At 32.5% G+C, this 19,106-nt stretch overlaps 2 protein-coding genes across 6 annotated transcripts in view; one reads left to right on the top strand and one right to left on the bottom strand.

The window, feature by feature from the left end:
* The window catches only part of LOC140449622 (serine/threonine-protein phosphatase 2B catalytic subunit 2-like), a 727,881-nt gene extending 727,426 nt beyond the window's left edge, over window positions 1–455 (bottom strand). For 4 of the 5 annotated variants that reach the window (XM_072542882.1, XM_072542878.1, XM_072542873.1 and 1 more), the window contains exon 1: window positions 265–455. In XM_072542882.1, the coding sequence (XP_072398983.1) occupies window positions 265–313 (49 nt within the window). In that variant the 5' untranslated portion in view covers window positions 314–455. The remainder of the gene's footprint in view (window positions 1–264) is intronic. The other variant, XM_072542892.1, reaches the window with a different exon arrangement.
* A 12,953-nt stretch (window positions 456–13,408) lies between these two features.
* The window catches only part of LOC140449646 (uncharacterized), a 156,496-nt gene continuing 150,798 nt past the window's right edge, over window positions 13,409–19,106 (top strand). Inside the window, exon 1 of the mRNA XM_072542907.1 lies at window positions 13,409–13,680. The gene's annotated coding sequence lies outside the window, so the exon portion shown is untranslated. The remainder of the gene's footprint in view (window positions 13,681–19,106) is intronic.

Consider the following 19,106-nt stretch of genomic DNA (forward strand, 5'->3'; position numbering starts at 1 on the left):
CACACGCAACCAAATCGGGAATGTAGTACGGCATGGCTCTAGGCTACGACTGATGGCCGGATCGTGGATTATTGTTGATAAAACTATAGCTGTGGGTACAGAGTACATTTTAACAGGTCCACGGCACAATATAAACACTTCATACCGCAAAACTGTCACAATATTTCTCGAAATCGATAGCCATGGCGCCTAGAAAATCAATCTTGCACATGAAATGCGCGTACAGAGAAAAAACCCAAAATAAAAGATATTCACATCACTGACCTTGTATCATACGTTGCGTGGTCGATTGCTTCTGGTTATTCGAAGACATTGCTTGACTTATATTTATACACTTTAAACTATAAACATCGGATTTTCGTCGCACAATTATACACACACCGTTCACAAGCTATATTCTACTCAAGATGGAGCGGCGAGCGCTAGACCCAGCCAGAGCTATCAGCTGTGCGCACCTTCTATGCGTCGGATCATTGCTGCAGGATCGGACACAACGCAGGAACGCGACACGCAATGCGATCTTTCAGCAGGATTGACGAACCAAACGGTTTATAATTTCTCGCCGGTGTCTTCTTCGCCTTACTAGATATTTTTATACTTTGCGGATAGATGGCGGAAAAAGGTATTTTTTAAAAAGGGAAAAAATAGGATGAGGAAGTTGTGAATTAAACCTAAAATTAGAACAAAAAAAGAAAGAATACTTACATGAAAACAAAAAAGACAAAGTAGTACTATAAAATCAGAAATAAAACACAATGAAAGATAAAAGGACCGGCACAGTAAAGTTCAAATTTTTTTGAGTATCATAAATAAATAGGTAGGTAAAATTTTAAAATTAAAAAATAAATTACTTCTGATAACTCCTTTATCCACAAAAAGTTTAAATTTATTTTTTATAATTTTTTACATGCTGTAAGGAGGAGTGTGTCTAACTGCTTTATGCCTCTCTAGAGTTTGATGTTTTTATCTACATTAGGTAAGGGTGTTTTATATTAATTTTTTTTCACATTAATAGAGACTTTAAAGGTCAACTTTATTATCATCAAAGATATTAAGAATAACTAGAACAAATTAAATTGAAAAAGAATACATCAACCATCATAATAGGAGGTAGAAAGCATAAGAGGGTGTAAGTCACTTTGTTGTACAGTAGAGATAAGTTTTCATATTCCAAATCTCCATATTCAAATCTGTTGGAAGCAACAGTGGTGTAGGTCATAACTGTTCCATTTACTCACAGATAGTAGCACAAACTTGACAGTCAAAATAAAATATGTGTTGAAGTAGAAGGAAAAGGAATACAAATCAGACTTCACCTTACACACCACTAGGCATTCCTTCATGCATATGGCAGATGTTTGGTATTTTGCAATTGTGATTTTTCAATACAATTGATGACAACAATTTAATGATATTTTTTATATAAAATCAAAACTAAACTCAAAATTTTAATTCTCTACACTAGAGAGAATAATAAACAAACTGCTATAAGTAGAACACCGTTTTTGAGTGTTATTTTAATAAAGTTAGTTTGTTTCAGACAGTCAATTAAATGAGGAAACACCTTTCCAAGGTCATGAAATTGAAAGTAATAGAGAAGAAGTAGAAGTTTGTCAACCCAAAAAAGCACGAAAACGACAGAGGCAAGAAAATTAAAAAAGAAAAAAGAAACGGCTTCGCAACTCAGGTTGTGAGTATATGACAACAAAAGGAAAAGTAGTGCCAGGTAAAACTTTTTCAACAAAACAACAAATAAATGTTTTTGCAATAAAAAATGTTTTGAAAAAATAGCATGTGAAGACAGAAACAACGCATTTGAATCATTCAGGAAATTGAAATCATTTACAACACAGAATGCTTTTAATTGTGGTTTGATCAAGCAAAAGAAACCTAATGTAAAACGTCCTATGGATCAGTCACGACCTGGTAAGACAGTGTCTAACCAATATTTCATTCATAAACAAGGCGAAACCACGAAAGTATGTAAAAAATATTTTCTGAGAACCTTTCAAATAGCTGATGGCCGAATGTCACGGGCCACTAATAAGATAAAACCGTGTCCGGAAACATATTGAAAATTTTCCATCTTACCAATTACACTACCCAAAGAATAAGAACTACAATCGTAGGTATCTATCTTCCTACCTTAATTTTATTTTGCTGTATCGCTTGTACACTGAGTACTAACAGGAACAAAGCACTGTCCCCGTTTCCAGTGATATTTATCGTCGTACATTCAATAATGAATACAACCTGCATTTTCATGTGCCACAAATGGAAACGTGCTCTAACCGTGATGCTTACAAATTAAAAGAAGCTACAAAAACAAATGATAATGAAATAAACCAGATTGTAGCTCAGTACGAACTCCATCTTAGGAAGGCCGTGCTTGCACGTACTTTTATGAAAAATGATACAGAAAAGGCGTGACTGACGATTCTTATTTGACCTAGAGAAAGCCCTACCTTTCATTTTTACAAAAATGCTTAAAGAAGGCTTTAAAGATCTGACAAATCTCACTAAATCAATCACAAAAAGAAAAACCAATACGTTTAACTAACCAGTGTCATATTTAAAAACACAGTGAATTGGAGTGAAACAAGATAAACCATTTTCACTGTTCCATAAAGAAACACTAAAAAATGGATTTTTCCTTTTTACACATTAATATTCTTTGAAGCAAGCAGAAGACCAGTATTGTTGAAAAATGTTCAACTGGATTGTCTGTACACAGCACCTCGACCAGTCATGTCAGTTAAAAAACGGGATATGTGTGATTTACTACCATACATCTCCAGTCCACCATTCTTATTCTAGAAATCTTATATCATTTGATAAAGGTAGTGACGAAGCTGGACCACTTCCTGATGTAGAAGCAAACAATGACTAATAAACTAGTGAATTTATTTTTGTTTTTTTAATATAAAAACAATAAAAATGTTTTGCTTTCTATACAATCCTTTTAAACTCTGTAAGGAAAATGGTGTAAGTCATTTAACCTCTCAAAAACTACCCTTAACATAGTTTCATTTGCACAAAAATGTTAATAGAGGTAGGTACACATGTTCTTAGTTAACAAAAATATGCCACAAGCCTGTTTATAAATGTTACGTAGATTTAATTACAACGTTTCTAGTAAAACCTTTTATATCTCAAAATGACATTCAGATAACTTACACAACTTTTCCTTTCACCGCCTCATAAATAAACGTCGGAAAAGTCAGACACATTGGGTCTGATGTCAAAGCAGTATTACTAATTGATGAAAAATTAATTAATTACAAATATTTTACTGCTTTTTTATAAATATATCATACTTTAACAATACAAACATACTCATAAAAGTGCTCGTTAGGCAACGTTTTCTTCTTGCTCATTTAAAACTTGTTCATAAAACTACTTGTAAAATGTTCATATCATATCAGGTTTTCAACCCCTTTGTTTCCATCGATATCATCTGAATGTGCATTTTTGAGAGCATTAGAACTATTTTATTTGGCTTGGGTTTATATGTGACCCTAATGTCAGGTCGTTAGTAAAGCCAAATATACTTGTATTCTTTTTCCTTCCTTTATTTTTGTTAAAAAAAATTCAGGATTTCACGTTTATTTGTGAAATTGTGGTTTCGGAGTAACTCGAAAACCAAAGATATGGAGGTAACATTTCTTCATGTTCCAGAAATTTTCTAAATTAACCTTTTTACGACCGAATAAGCACTGTTGTCTAATCGAAGCGGTCCATCAGGCTCAGCCTAAACTTATAAATTATTCGTATAAAAAGTTTAAGTATCCGAGCATTGCTAAAATTGGGAATATACTGCCGAAATTCACATCTGCTACGAAATGATTCTAGCATTCTAGAAACAAGAACGACTTACTTCGCTGCTACGTGTTCTCGTGCTTACTGTAGTAAATAATAGTGATATAAAATGCCTTGAAGATTTCAAAATGTGGTGCTTTAAAAGTTTCTTTGGTGGGAAGATTTGAAATTTCACAATACTAGAACGTCTCAGCAAGACTGTTCAGATTATAAAAAGTATCAAGAAGAGAAAGCTGAAGTACTTGGAATATATAACGAGAGGTCCCAAATATAGATTGCTAGAAAAAATTATGCAAGGAAAAATATTGTATAAGTATGGTATTGACTCTTCTTCTTAGAGTGCCGTCTCCATAAGGAGGTTGGTAATCAGAATGGCTATTTTTGTATTTGAACTTGCTGCTCTAAATAAATCAATCGATCTGCATTAATTCCAATTTGTATTATGAGTGTCAAATTTTCATATTTTGGTGCCCTCATCGCGTGGCCTTGGTTCCAGTTTTCTAGTTTGTATAGTGGTTATTAGTTTTGTTTCGTTACCAACCCTTCCATGTGTTATGTATTTAATGAGGCACCGACTATTGTACAAAACTATTTATTAAAAGATACAGTGGTTACAAACATACATTATGAATGGATCCGTAGACTCACGGCGTTCCATCACCTAACCTCACTATCGACCCCTAGTCTTTTTCACAGTCTCTTTTTCCGCTGCCGGACTCATATATAACACCATGGTATTGATATAAGCATGCTATTTAAGGTGGCAGTAAATAAAATTAAAAGAGCTATGCTGTTAACCCAGGGCCTGACGGAAACTCGTCTGATTGGCACATGGCGTCAGCAACAGAGTAAAGCATAAACTCGTCCGTAATATGAATGCAAATAAAATTTGTGATTTATATAGTTAAGAGGAAAACTAAACTATACAAATGACTTAGTTTCTTTTATTTAAATAGATTTTCAGTCATTTGTAAAGTATCCAGTCTCTTGATTATATTGGCATCCGGAAAATAAAAACATCTATATTCTATACAATAAATAATAAATATATTATATTTCGTTAATTGCCGAAAATCGATTATTGGCCTACATATTAGAAAATATTTAATCTTTTCAAGGGGGAGAGAAACCCCAAAAATTGAAACCATAATTTGATGAGGTATTTAAAAAAACAAAATTTTTACTTTTTAAATAATGTATTTCTTCAGATTTAATTAACAGGTTTCAACATAAGTGGCTCGACAATCCGTTGTGGATCTTGGCCTACTCACAAAGAAATCGCCACTCCTGTCGATTCCTGGCAACTTCCTTTCATCTTCTAACCCTTAGAATCTCTAGGTCTTCTTCTACATCATTAATATATCTTATTTGTGGTCGTCCTCTGCTTCCTGGGCCCTCTGGTTTTGAAAATGTTAATCTCTTCGTGTATTCGTGATCTGACATCCTAGCAATGTGTCCAGCCCATCTAAGTCTCTGCACTTTAACGAATTTCACAATATCTGGATCGGTGTATAACTGATATAGTTCAAAGTTGTATCGTCGACGCCATAGCCCATTTTCATTTACGGCCCCAAAAATCCCTTCTAAGAATTTTTCTCTCAAAAATATCAAGAAGTCTTTCATCATTTTGAGATAAGGTCTATGTTTCAGCCCCATATATCAAAACCGATCTTATTAAGGTTTTGTATATATTAAGCTTTACTGCACGTTTTATATTTTTATTTTTTAAATGTTTCTGGAAACCTTGGACAGTTTTGTTTGCTATTGGTATGCGTCTTTTTGTTGCGTCTCTTGTCGTGTTTGTTGCGTTTACTAGCGATCCAAGATATGTAAATTCTTTGACTTGCCCAAAGGTATGGTTGTTAATTTGAATTCCCTGTTGGACATTTCGAGGGGTTTTAAAAACCAATATATATTTAGTTTCTTCCTCCTTTACCACAAGTCCTAATTCACTTGCAGCGTCCAGAAGCCTTGTAAAGCACTGCACCATGTCTCTCATACTTCTGCCTACTATAACTATATCGTCCGCGAATGCGAGAATTTGCGTCGATCTATTAAAAATAGTTCCATTCATTCTAATATTTAATTGTCTGATTGCCTTTTCCAATGCAATATTAAAGAGGAGACACGCAAACGCGTCCTCCTGTCTTAGACCATTATTAATGTCAAAGAACGTAGAGTTTTTTCCTTCAATTCTAACGCATGAGCTTACGTTTTGCATTGTTAGTTGGGTCAACTTAACTAACTTAGGTGGGATCCCAAAGTCTATCATTGCATTATATAATTCAGTTCTTTTTACACTGTCATAGGTTGCTTTGAACTCAATGAAGAGATGGTGTGTATCTATGTTATATTCTAGTGACTTTTCTAGAATCTGCCTATGTGCTTGAATTTGATGTGTAGTTGACTTTCCAGCAGTAAATCCGCATTGATATTGACCAACAATATCCTTTGTAAAATGTTTAAATGTTTCAAATAATACATTGCCGAAAATTTTATACGCAGATGCTAACAGAGTAATGCCTATTTAGTTCTTACACTCCAGTTGATCACCCTTTTTATGCAACGGACATATTATTCCCTTCAGCCACACTTCTGGTACCCATTCATTCTGCCATAAAAGTACTATTAGTTTATGGATTGCTGCAAAAAGTTGATCACCACCTTTTTTTATACATTTCCGAACAGATTTCATCGATTCCTGGGCTTTATTGTCTTTGAGTTTTATTATCTCAGTTGACACTTTTTCTCTTGTTGGGTGTTCACTGTGTAGTTGCCGTTGTAGATTTTGTTGATTTTCTATGTTGTAACCTCCTTCAATATCGTTTATATTTAGGTGTTCACTGAAATGTTGTGCCCATATATTCAGAACTGAGTTTTTATCATGTAGAATTTCACCGTTAGTGTTGTGGTTTAAATTTTCGACGGCTAGTATTTAAGGATCTGTAGTATTTCCTCGTTTCATTTTTATCGAATAAACTTTGTATCTCACTGAGAGTGTTCTGTTCGTATTCCCTCTTCTTATGTCGGTGTACAACCTGCATCAATGGTTTTTTGATATGCTGCGTTCTTTCTATTTGTAGCTATTTCGCACTCATGATCAAACCAATGAATTCTTTTTTCTGACTTGGTTTTGCCCAATATTTCAACGGATTTCTGTAGCACAATATCTCGTATATTTGCCCATATTCGGTTAATATCTTCTTCTTCTTCTAAGTTTTTTGTCCTTATTTGATCTTCTATTTGCTGTCTGTATACATTTGCTATGTCGGTATCTTTTAGTTTATTAATGTCGATTTTTTCTCTCCTTCTCCCGATCTCTTTTTTTGACAGGTTTGGGAAAGACAAAAATAAGTTGTACAATTTTTATCTCATGCACTTTAAATCAAACTTTGTTCTTGTGAAGCAAACATACATACATACAGTAACTATGTAGTAATTTTTATTATTTTTCTTTTACGTATTGTCGAGTTGTTAAGAGATTTGTTTAATTCTTTATTGCGGAAGTACAAACGAAATCTAAAAAACAATTTCTTCGCCTTATTAGAACAGCCTACAATAACACTTTTGGATATTAGGTTTTCTAAATAATTTTTAGATGAAATTATAAAGAAAGTTAAAAAAAGAAGAGGATATAGAATGGGAGAAAGGGAAATAAGGATAATATGCTACGCAGACGACGCCATAATAAGAGCCGAAAATGAAGATGACCTACAAAGATTAATTAAAGAATTCGAAGATACGGCGCTCATATACAACATGGAGATCTCAACAGAGAAAACTAAAGCAATAGTGATATCAGCGGAACCGAGAAGATGTAAACTAGTCGTAAATAACAAAATAATAGAACAAGTGATGGAAACTGAATACTTGGGAATAAAACTGTCAAGCTACAGAAAATTGGAAGAAGAAGTACAAAAACAAGTGAACATGGCAAACAGAGAAGCAGGATGTCTCAACAACACAATCTGGAGAAACAAATACCTCACAACGTAAACGAAAACCAGGATATATAAATCAACAATAAGACCGATAATGACGTACACAGCGGAAACAAGAGCAGATACGGCGAAAACACAAAGACTACTAGAAACAACAGAAATGAAAGTCTTACGAAAAATAACAAACCAAACTCTAAGATACAAAGTAAGGAGTGAGGAAATACGAGCGAGATGTGGTATAGAGGAAATAAACGCGTGGACCAAAAGAAGAGAAGTGGAATGGAATTAACACATCGAAAGAATGACAGAAAATAGAATAGTACGAATAGCAAGAGACAAATCGCCAAATGGAAGAAGATCATTCGGACGACCGAGGTAAAGATGGTCAGACAACGTCAATTAAGGCTAAAAACCGAAGTAAAACAGACATTTTGCCTATTTAAAAAGTAGGAAGAAAAAGAAGAAGATGATAAATTATTATATTTATTTTTTCTTAATTTACAAGTGTAAAAAATTCAAAACAATCTGACCAAATAACATCATTGGAAAGATGACCCAGAATTCCACATCTACTAATCGTTTTAGACATTGTATGTGAGAATAGTTTGGTAGCAAATTTCACTCTCTGCCTTTGTGCTCCAATAACATTAAGGTGGTCAATTGCCATTTTGTGAGTTATTTTTAAATCCGAAGTGGCTGTAGCATCCAATACTTGCTCTACTATTTTTTATTGATTTCCTTGCCGTTGATAATGAAACCTTGATCAACAAAATTGTTCCGAATCAGTTTTCTCAGATGAGGAATATCAGCAAATACATACACTTTTTCACCATTTGCAGGATTGTTAAAAAATGGTGTTGTAAAGTTAATCCCAAGTTCATTGTGTAAACCTTTGTTTCCACCACCCAGATCAGTAGTTATAGCAACAACTTGAAATCCTAAAAAATATATTTGTATCATTAGAGAAATTTATTATTATTTACAACTGTACTATTATTTATAAATATATAATTATTATTTATCTGTACCTTCTACAAACGTTTTTAATCTAATAGAGTGTCAGCTGACATTTTTATATCGTAATCATAGAATATTGGCTGTTTCCTTGATTTAAATTATCCAGTCATCATTACGACTTGCGCATATGAATTTGGTTTTAAAATTTTATCCTCCACACGTTCGTAAATATTGTTACGATAAATGTTAGTTATACCGCTTCCCCGCTTATACCTGCTGTTGGAAGTTTCGAGACGAGGATCGAATAATACCGTAGGCGTTCCGACCGAAGGTCTAAGAAGCGGGCAGAAATTTCTAGATTAACAACTTAGGTATAAAACGGACGATTTGAGATTTAAAAGGACAGTCGAAAACAAGTGTCGATTAATAAATTGTTCGCGCGGCTATTTAAATTGTAACCGGTGTAAATGTTTTAAATAAATTATATAAGTGTAAATAAATTAATATTTAAGTGTTTTCTATGTTGAATAAATAAATAAACGTCTGTAAATAAACTCATGAAGTGTTGTAAAGTGTAGAATATTTTATAATAAATAAAGTTAATAAATTAGATTAATAAAAATAGTTCAGTATATTCCTTTTTTACTTTCATCTCGTCAAATAATAATGTACACAATCATGTCATTCGTATTAAAGAAGATTCTACTAATTTAAAAATATTTCACAAACTGCCTGGTTGAATACGATTTTTTTTAACCAATATCTTAAGATAGAGACGGCCAGATAAGGGTTTTAACAAAAGTCTATATGTTTGAGAACCTACAGCATACAGAACTATAGCGTTGGATATCTCCGAGACAGACGACTGTATTCGTTTTTTGCTTTGTAACTTAGCAATCTGATTTTTTGTGTACAGTTTTTCGATTGCACTTAAAGTCAGTTACATTTCTCTAATTTGGCTATCCAGTGTGCTTTGAAAATCATCAATTTCCATACCTACCGCTTAAATCCGTTTGTACACTAAAACACTCAATCTTTTATGTACTAAACAAGAAATTTATGTACATTTACTGACCTCTTACTAATTTCATGCATACCAAAACCTGATTCTCCAACAAACACATTAGACAAACTTGTATTTACAGCACCAAGTTCTTCGGCCAATAACCAGTCACCAGCATCAAACGCACTACTGCTACTTGCACCAATGTCCCTTAATTATTTTAAAACATAAATTTTAATAAATAACTTTTGTAGATTTCTTACGCTTGTAATAACTCGCTAACCAATTCTTTGTGAATTTTCTTGTTGATTCTTTCACTTCGATCCGTAGAAAAAGCTTTTTCTTTTACAGAATAATGCCCTAAATGTTGACTTGGAACTAGATCATCTTTTAATCCACGATAACGTTTTGATGTATAATGTAATAATTTATGCTTTAAATCAATTTTATAGTCACTCTCCACGAAATGTCTAAAACACACAACTAAAATTTTCACCATACTTTTTTTACCATTTTCACTTTTTACAGAGTTCATTGTTCTTTGAAAAACTAAAGAATTTTACTTCTGAGCAAGGATTTTTTTTAGATTATTAATTTGTCATATCCATATCCACAACTGCACAACGTATATTCAACGAAATTATTCACAACGGTTCACAAAAATTTCAAAATGTTTAAAGAAAACCACATTTTTGACGTTGAAGACACGAAAGAATGTGATATATTAAGAATTTGAGATGTCTTTGTTGCTGACGTAATTGACTCCACTCGGTATGCGTCATATGCGCAATATCTTATCTCTTGTGTCTGTATATCGTGCTGTTAACCAACAAAGGCACATAGAAATTTTGGAGATTCAAATTAAATTCGATTTTACATGTGTTTGATTTGAATTTAGTTTAACGTCAAAATGTGACATTAGGAATATATATATATATATATATATATATATATATATATATATATATATATATATAAACACGAGAATGTTATTTTCATTGTAATACAGTATATATACTACCCTCCAAAATTAACGCACCACCTAAAATGGACTATGATTTTAAAACTATATTTCTTCTGAACCCTTAATTGGATTTTCATGATTTATTTTTCACATTGCATGGTATATTTCTAGTTAATGACTATATTAATGTTTTTTAAGAAATGTCAACGTTTTACTTATATACAGGGTGTAAAAATAAAGTTGTGTTTTTTCATCTAATTTTGCAACACCCGGTGGAATGTATTAGAAACAAACGCTACATGTTATGAATATTTTAAGATCGCTTCATTCTTTCTTCACATTTTGGTAAAAAAATCATTACGATACGTTTATTATCAAAAAAGAAAAGTATGTTCAAAGCATTGTGTGATTTTTTACTCTCCAAAATTAACGCCCGACCTCAACTCTACCATAATTATTAAGCTATTTTTCTTGTGTATCCTTGATTGGATTTCAATAATTTTTTTTGCTCATTGCAGACCAATTTATAAGAAATTACGGTATTATTGTTTTCTGGGAGGTGTCAACATTTCATCTAGATACGGGGTGTAAAAATAAATTTGATTTTTGATCTTATTTTGCAACACCCTGGAATTTACTCAAAGCAAATGCTACATCATAATCTCACTATTTTAAAAAAGTTTCATTATTTTTCAACATTTTCGTAAAAAAATAATTGATATCTTTATTATCAAAAAATAAAAGTACGTTCAAAGTGTAACGTGACTTTATTGAATTGTTAAAATTCAACATTCAATTTCAAGAAATCTGAGCCAAGATGAATGTGTTCAGGCAATTAGTTTAGCTGATGTAGGCTTAGGTTATCGTGAAATAGGCTTGAGGTTAAGGGTATTTTATATTAAAATATCACGAGTTATTCAACGTTTTCGAGAAACAAACGACCATATGAAACGGCGTGGATAAGGAAGAGAAAAACTTACAACACCACGACAAGATCAGTTTATCAGGCTTCGTGCTATAACAGAACGTTTTCTCACAATGAGACATTCACAAATACAAGTGACAAATGTTCATAATATTCAAACTAGTAGAAACTTTATATAAATACATCTCGCTGAACAAGATCTTCAAATAAGGATACCAGTCAGAGCTTTAAACGTAAATCATTGTAGACGTAGATTACAATTTGCCAGAGAGCACCTTGACTGAAATGTTGATGACTGGAAGTACGTGTTATTTACTGATTAATCGTGGTATTGCTTATATAGCTCAGTGTGAGAGTTAATCGACGGCCAAGAGAACGCTATGCACAGTGTAATATACAACCTATTACTTTATTCAATGGTAGATCTGTAATGCTTTGGGGAGGAATATCTCTTACAGCGCAAACGGACCTTGTTGCTTTACGAAGAGATTTCTTAACAGGTGAAAGGTATATTAGACATTTTGTCTAACCATGTAGTTCCATTTGCCCCTTACATAGAAAATAATTTTCTTTTAATGAGAATTTGTGTCTCCTGTCTCTCTTGACGACATAGAAGTTATTGTGAGAGAAGTTTGGGATGCAATTGATCAAGACCAAATACGCTGCTTGATTGTAAGTATGCCTCGCCGCTGTGAAGAAGTAATTAGATTTAGAGGTGGAAATACTCGTTATTAAGTGTTTTTGGGAAAGGGCAATTGTTAAAGAATATTTAGGTTATATTTTCTTAGGCTTTAAGTAATGTTTTCTTTGCTTTAAATGCTGATAAAAACTTGTTACATTTAAAGTTCTGTATAATCTTTGATAATAGAGATATCGACATAATTTTTTCACGAAAATTTTAAGAAAGAACAAATTTATCTCTAAATAATAATAAGATGTGGCATTTATTTCTAATAAATTCCACAGGGTGTTTAAAAAAACGATGAAAAAACACACCTTTATTTTTACACCCCGTATACGGGTAAAACGTTGATATTTTTTAGAAAACAATAATATATTGATTTACTAGGAATATACCTATAATATGAAAAAAACATCATCAAAATCAAATTATTCGTTCAGAAAAAAAATAGCTTCAAACTTTTGGTACATTTAAGGCGGTGCGTTAATTTTGGGCATTAGTGTATTTACTACTACTTGATCTTATAATATAACAACACAAGTCGCACATATAAAGCGAAAACGTAGATAGAAATTAGTTATTATCGCTAATACAGTTTATAATATAGTAGCAACACGACTTGGGTAAACTTTATAAGTTTTAAGTTATACAATAAATTAAAAAGTAAAATTCATCTTTCTTTTAGAAATGCCAAATGGATGCATAAGTTGCCAATGTGTCCATTGTCAATGCGGATGGTTTCGTGTCATAAAGCGTATAAAACACCCTTTAAGAAAGTTGCTGCCTTTTATCATTTTTTTTTTATAAATCGACAGTGTTTGGTATAAAATTTCACAAATGCTAGAGGCAGGAATTGTTTCACCTAAGTTAAGATGAATAGAAAAGTAAAATTTAGATTGGTGAATATTTTGTTAAGCTTTTATATCTGTGTTAAGTAGAAATACACATTTTTGAAACTATGATTCCCCGTCAAGTTGTTTGTAACGCTCACCTTTATATCGGATTATAATGTGGTTGAAGCTCCCTAGATAAAAAACAATAATCGACTTTTGACGAAGCCGCTAGTCTCCACCGATTTTCTAACTTGATCGACTTATCAATTATTAGATAAACAGTTTAAAACCGATTCGCGCTGCATGCATTTCTAATATTTTGATTCTTGATAACCACAATCATTCGATTCTATCTCTCCGTGCTGTGCGCACAGTCTTTGTCGCGATCCTACAAAAAAGTTTCAGCGTTTGTTAAAAAAAAAAGAAAATAGAATTTTCTTTGAAGTTAGTAGCTGACTAGGTTGTTATTTCGTACAAAATAGTTTTTTGGGACCATTAATTGAGTGATACTCGATAAAATTTGTTTGTTTGTTTAGTTTTATCGTTTGATATGCAGGTGAGTGAAGTGTATCTTCATTTTTTCTTCGCCGTTATCTATCTATATTTTATGTAATATTTGATGCTATATTTAAGTGATTTTTGGCAATAGTTTGTTGTTTAAAAAGTATGTTTGGTTGCAATGTAGATTTTATATATTTTTACAAATCCCTGGATAACTTCAACGCACCATTTTATTACGTTTAAATGCTTACATACATTAAATAAAATAATATTTATTATCTTGAATGGGATTTAACGACAATTTCAGATTAACCTATGTTTATTTTGACGTTTCGTCATAATAAATAAAGCCTCAAGGAAATAGCTTCAGAACAATATTAAATAAAATTATGTTAAAATAAACTATAACATTAATTTTATCATCATCATCAGTGGCGTTACAGCTCTTTATGAGCCAAAGTCTTCTTCAGAACAATCCTCCATTCGCCCCTGTCTCTGGCAACTCTTCTCCATGCTCTAATTCCGATAGACTTCAAATCATTTTCTAGGTTGTCTTGCTACCTAAGTCTCGGTCTTCCTCTTCTTCGTTGTCCGATCGGCCCTCTTCGGTCAAAAACTTTTCTGACTATGGCATCTTCCTGTCGTCTGATTACATGACCTATCCATCTGAGGCGTGCTACCTTAATAAATTTTACAACGTCAAGTTCTCCAAATCTTCTATACAACTCAAAATTGTAACACCTGCGCCACAAACCTTGTTCTTTTATGCATCCATATATTCGACTTAGTATTTTTCGCTCAAAACGTTTGAGCAATTCTTGGTCATTCTGTGTTAGTTTCCAAGTTTCTGAACCATATGTTAGCACTGGTCTTATTAGTGTTTTGTATACAGTCAGTTTAATTCTTCTAGGCATTTTTAGGCCATCTGTCTTCTTAAACCATAGTAACACTTATTGGCGAGCACTATTCTTCTTTCGATTTCTTCACTGACGTTGTTATCTTTGGTTAGCAGCGACCCTAAGTATATGAAGGTGTCAACACCTTCCAGTTCTAGTTCTAGGTTATCAATTACTATTCGTGTATAATATTAATTTACAAATTTATTTTTTTTTTACTTAAAGAAAAATCGTCACAATATTAGGGTTACAATTATTTTCATTTTTTCATACAATTGTCTTAATAATACATTGTGAGACGTAAAAAAATTAAAACGATGAGCGTTTTAAGCGTTGAAAACAATTTTATTTGTTCAATGTGAAAATATATACTTTGTTGGTACTCTTCTCAACGTTTATGAGAATTACTAGTTTTTTTTTAAAGTTATAGTATAGTTTTGTTTTTCAAAAATTCTTCTTACTCATTCTGCATGCGTTTATATGATTTGCCAAAGCATTTTTCCATTCTGCATAAAACGTGGTTTTCATGCAACAAGAGCTACTTTTGTCTACAAAAATCGTCCACACAAATTAAAGTTTAGAAATAAAAACGATTGTACTTTGTGATACATCAGAGATACATCGTCAATGAAGAGTAATTTCAATTGTTTAATCGCTCAAATAGTCGTTTGTTAGAAGACATGTCTGGAGCAAATCTAAGCTGAAAAAGAAATAAGCCGATAGCTCCGTTTTTTTCTTGATTCCCAAAGACTTATATTTGTTTATACTTTATATTTATTTCTAATCTCATATTTCCTTCGGCCTTTATAAGATTCTTAGCTATTTTTTCTAATTATTTTCTACTCCTAGCCAAAAGTACATCATCAGCATAGGCTCGACACTGGTGACTCTTATTAAATATTTTTCCCGCGCTATTCATATTGCTGTCTCTCATTATCTTTTCAAGGGCAAATTAAATAGCGTGGTGTATAGAGGATCTCCTTGTCTTACACCTTTCTGAACTCTTAAGTATTTGCTCTTCTTTCCATTAATCTTAACTGCGCTTATAGTGTTCTGAAGCATCATATGTACCAGTTTGATTTCCTTAGATGGAATTTTGAGCTCCTGTAGTGCCTTCATCAGTTTTAATCTACCTACATTGTCATAAGCACCCTTAAAATACACAAAGAGAAGGTGGGTCGATATGTCGTATTTATATGCACCAGAGAGAACTTGTTTTAGTATAAATACATTCACTAGTTGATCGATGTTTTCTAAAACCTGCTTGATAGTGGCCCAATATATTTTCTGTGTACACTTCTATTTTTCTTTTTAGTATGGTTGCCAGTACTTTGTATGTGACATCCAGGAGTGCTATTCCACTATGGTTACCACAACTTAATAGGTCTCCCATCTTATGTATTGGGTATATTACAGACTTGTACCACTCTTTAGGTATTATTTCCTCTTCCCATTTTTCTACTGCTATTCCGTTTTCTCCAGGGCTTTTATTGTATTTCATCGTAGTTAAGTCTTTCTCAACCTCATCCTTAGTTGGCCTTGCAATATCTACTTCATTCATTGGTATTGATTCTCGTTCATTGTCGTTTTCCTCCTCTATTTCACCGTTAGGTGTTCTTCGAAATATTGTTTTCATCTCTCCAATTGTTTCTGTTCATTTCCTGTCAGATTACCTTATTTGTCTTTAAGTATGTCGTTTTTAAATTGTAACCTCTGCATGTTTGTTTAACTTAACGTAATTAATCTTTTTAAAAATATTTTATATCCTTCCTTTGGTATATTTTTTCCATATTTTGAAGTTGACTCTCTAAAAGCTCTCTTTTCTTCCTTCGGCAAATTTTCCTTACTAATTTCCTTTGCCCATTACTTCTTCTTCTTCTACTTCTTTATTATTATCATTTTTTGTTTGCAACATCTTTTGTCTATATATTAGCTTTAACTCTATTTCTTTTTCACATTTTGTGTCCAACCATTCTTTCTTCCTTTTTCTTTTGCTCTTTGTTATATTTCATTACCATATAGAATTCACCAGAAATACCAAACGTGTTAAAAGTAACGAAAAACATGAGGTCTTAGAGACAACAAAATAAAATACACTAGCAGGAAGAATTTTAAAGAGTAATAAAAAAGGCAGCAGGCCCAGATATACTAGTAAAAAAAATTATAAAAAAACTAATCCAAAGAGTGGAAATCGGGACAATACATTTTGATTCAAAGGAAAGAAGGTCTAATATATGGCAGTGATTTAAAGGAAAACATAACTAAACAGTTCATACAGAATACTATAATATAGGTAAACATTGAGATTATCGACAGCGGTTTAAAGCGATAAAGTCAACAAATATCATTGTGAATTGTATGAGCATAACATGGAGTGCTGAGCATGTTAAAATTAACGGCTTTCAATTCTTCAATTCAAGTATTAGGCATTTTTTCTCTGTTTTGACATCAAACTTCACTTTTGCCTTTTCGTTTTACACTTCTTAAAACTCCCATCTAGCTAGCTTGGATTCTGGAGTTATTTCTTTGGCTCTTTTCCCAACTTTCAAGATTAGGTGTAGCTCACTCTCTTACAAAGTTTTACCATTATTATCGTTTATTTTGTTGTTATTCAATGTTCTTTTAATTTCCCGCATATGCATATACTGAAACCTGTCAATTGTTTGATCAATGTGTACACCTTTCTCGAAACTTGTATAACACCCTAGGTAATTGAAATGATTCACTTTTCTAGTGGATGATGCATTCGTTCTATGGCTCTACAGTCCAATTCGAGCCCTAGCCTCCCTTATAAAAACTCTCTATTTATTACAGTATGTAGCCATTTTCCTTCACGATCGACTGTCAAGAAGATATCTTGCGTCCTCATCCACATCATCCTCCTATCGATTTCTTAGTTTTATTATAGGTGTCTCCTCCTGCATTCTTGCTTTCAACAATTTTTTTGGAAGCCTGTTCTTTTCGATCCTAAATACGTGGTCTGCCGATTGGAAACGCTGTATTCGGATATATGTATTTAATCAAAAACCTTTCTACCATATAATGGTGCAATATATAATTTAGTTTTAACTTTTTTCAATTCTTTGCGGGTTCATGTAAATTTCCTTGCATCTATCCATTGTGTCCATGTCACTCCTCTTTTCTCCAATATCTTTTCGATTACCTACTTCATCGCATGGCTGTCTTGGTTTTCCTTTTTTTTTTCAATATTTTTGCTTCCCATACTCTTCTCACTGGTATGGTATTTTTCATTCGGTTTAAATGACCACACCAAGTTTGTTCTCTATTCTATTAACTCCAATGTCGACTGCATTTTTAGTTTGTTCCTTATATCTGTGGTATTTGTTCTATCAATTTTGGTAGCACCTTTAACCCATCTTAAAAATGTCATATCATCTCTATCTTGCTTTTTTGCCGTTCCTTTAGTGCCCATGATTCGCTGCCAAATCTCAAAATAAGTCTATGCCAAGTCTTAAGTGCTTGATCTGATGTTAAATTATTACTAATCACGGCGTTGTTATTCTCATTGTATATTTTGTGTTTCATTATTAACAACTGGTTATGCATTCCTTTTTCTCTTAGTATTTTCCTTAATTACTGTCTTGGTACTTTATCAAAGGCTTTTTCTGGGTCAAGAAATGATAAGTATACTTTTTTTTCTCTAGTAGGTGGACATACTAAGATAAAAGTGGTGATTTACTCTACTTCTGATTTATTGGAACTTAAATTTTCATCATTGCCTTCTACATTTGCCATATTCTTCCAACATTTCGAAAATGTCTTGCACTTTCAAAGGCGTTTGGACCCAATAAATCCTGTTGGAATTAACAAAAATTGTTTTTAAAATTTTTTGATGCAAAGATTTCCAGCATGCTGGTATAGTATTGAAGTCAAAACTTTAATTTTCTTCAATAACTGTTCGTTGTCTTCTTTTGAAGCATAAGTTTTCATAAAAATACGATTTGTTGCATCATTTACCCTGTTGCAGTTATTCACGGCATAAATTGTCAAGGTAAACTCTTGAACAACATTCATTTTTTCCTCAATGAATGTGTCGGCTTCATCAGTTAACGTTGTAAACACGGTTTGATACCTTTCACTCTGAGAAAATATTTTAAAAGTTCTAATTCTTCGTTTATTATAATTATAATAATTTTGAATTCTACTTTAGAGCCAAATCGATGCAGTTAATCCAATCAAGCAAAATCGCCGAAACAACCGTATTTGAAGTTTTGAAGTCCTTGATCCAGATGTAATTTTATGAGCGTAAAAAACAATCCGCGTATCCGCTTTTGCGTGATAACATGTAAAATCAGCTTCTTCAGTTTGATTTTATGTTAGTATTGTGAGCTTGATACGAGTGACACTAATAATAATCAACGGTTAAAAATATATTTTTTTTTGTTTTGGATAATTGTAAGCGAATTTTTTCTATCCCAATAATCAGCCAAAAAGTGTACCAGTGCCTTTAAAAATGATAGTTTTTAGAGTTTTGCCAAAATCTTTAGGCCTTATTCGTTAAAGTCCTGAAATTTTATATGAAATATCGAATTCCTTTCGAGCTTGACGTTCAGAATCTTTTATT

The sequence above is a fragment of the Diabrotica undecimpunctata genome, chromosome 1, assembly GCF_040954645.1.
Source record: "Diabrotica undecimpunctata isolate CICGRU chromosome 1, icDiaUnde3, whole genome shotgun sequence".
Lineage (NCBI taxonomy): Eukaryota > Metazoa > Arthropoda > Insecta > Coleoptera > Chrysomelidae > Diabrotica > Diabrotica undecimpunctata.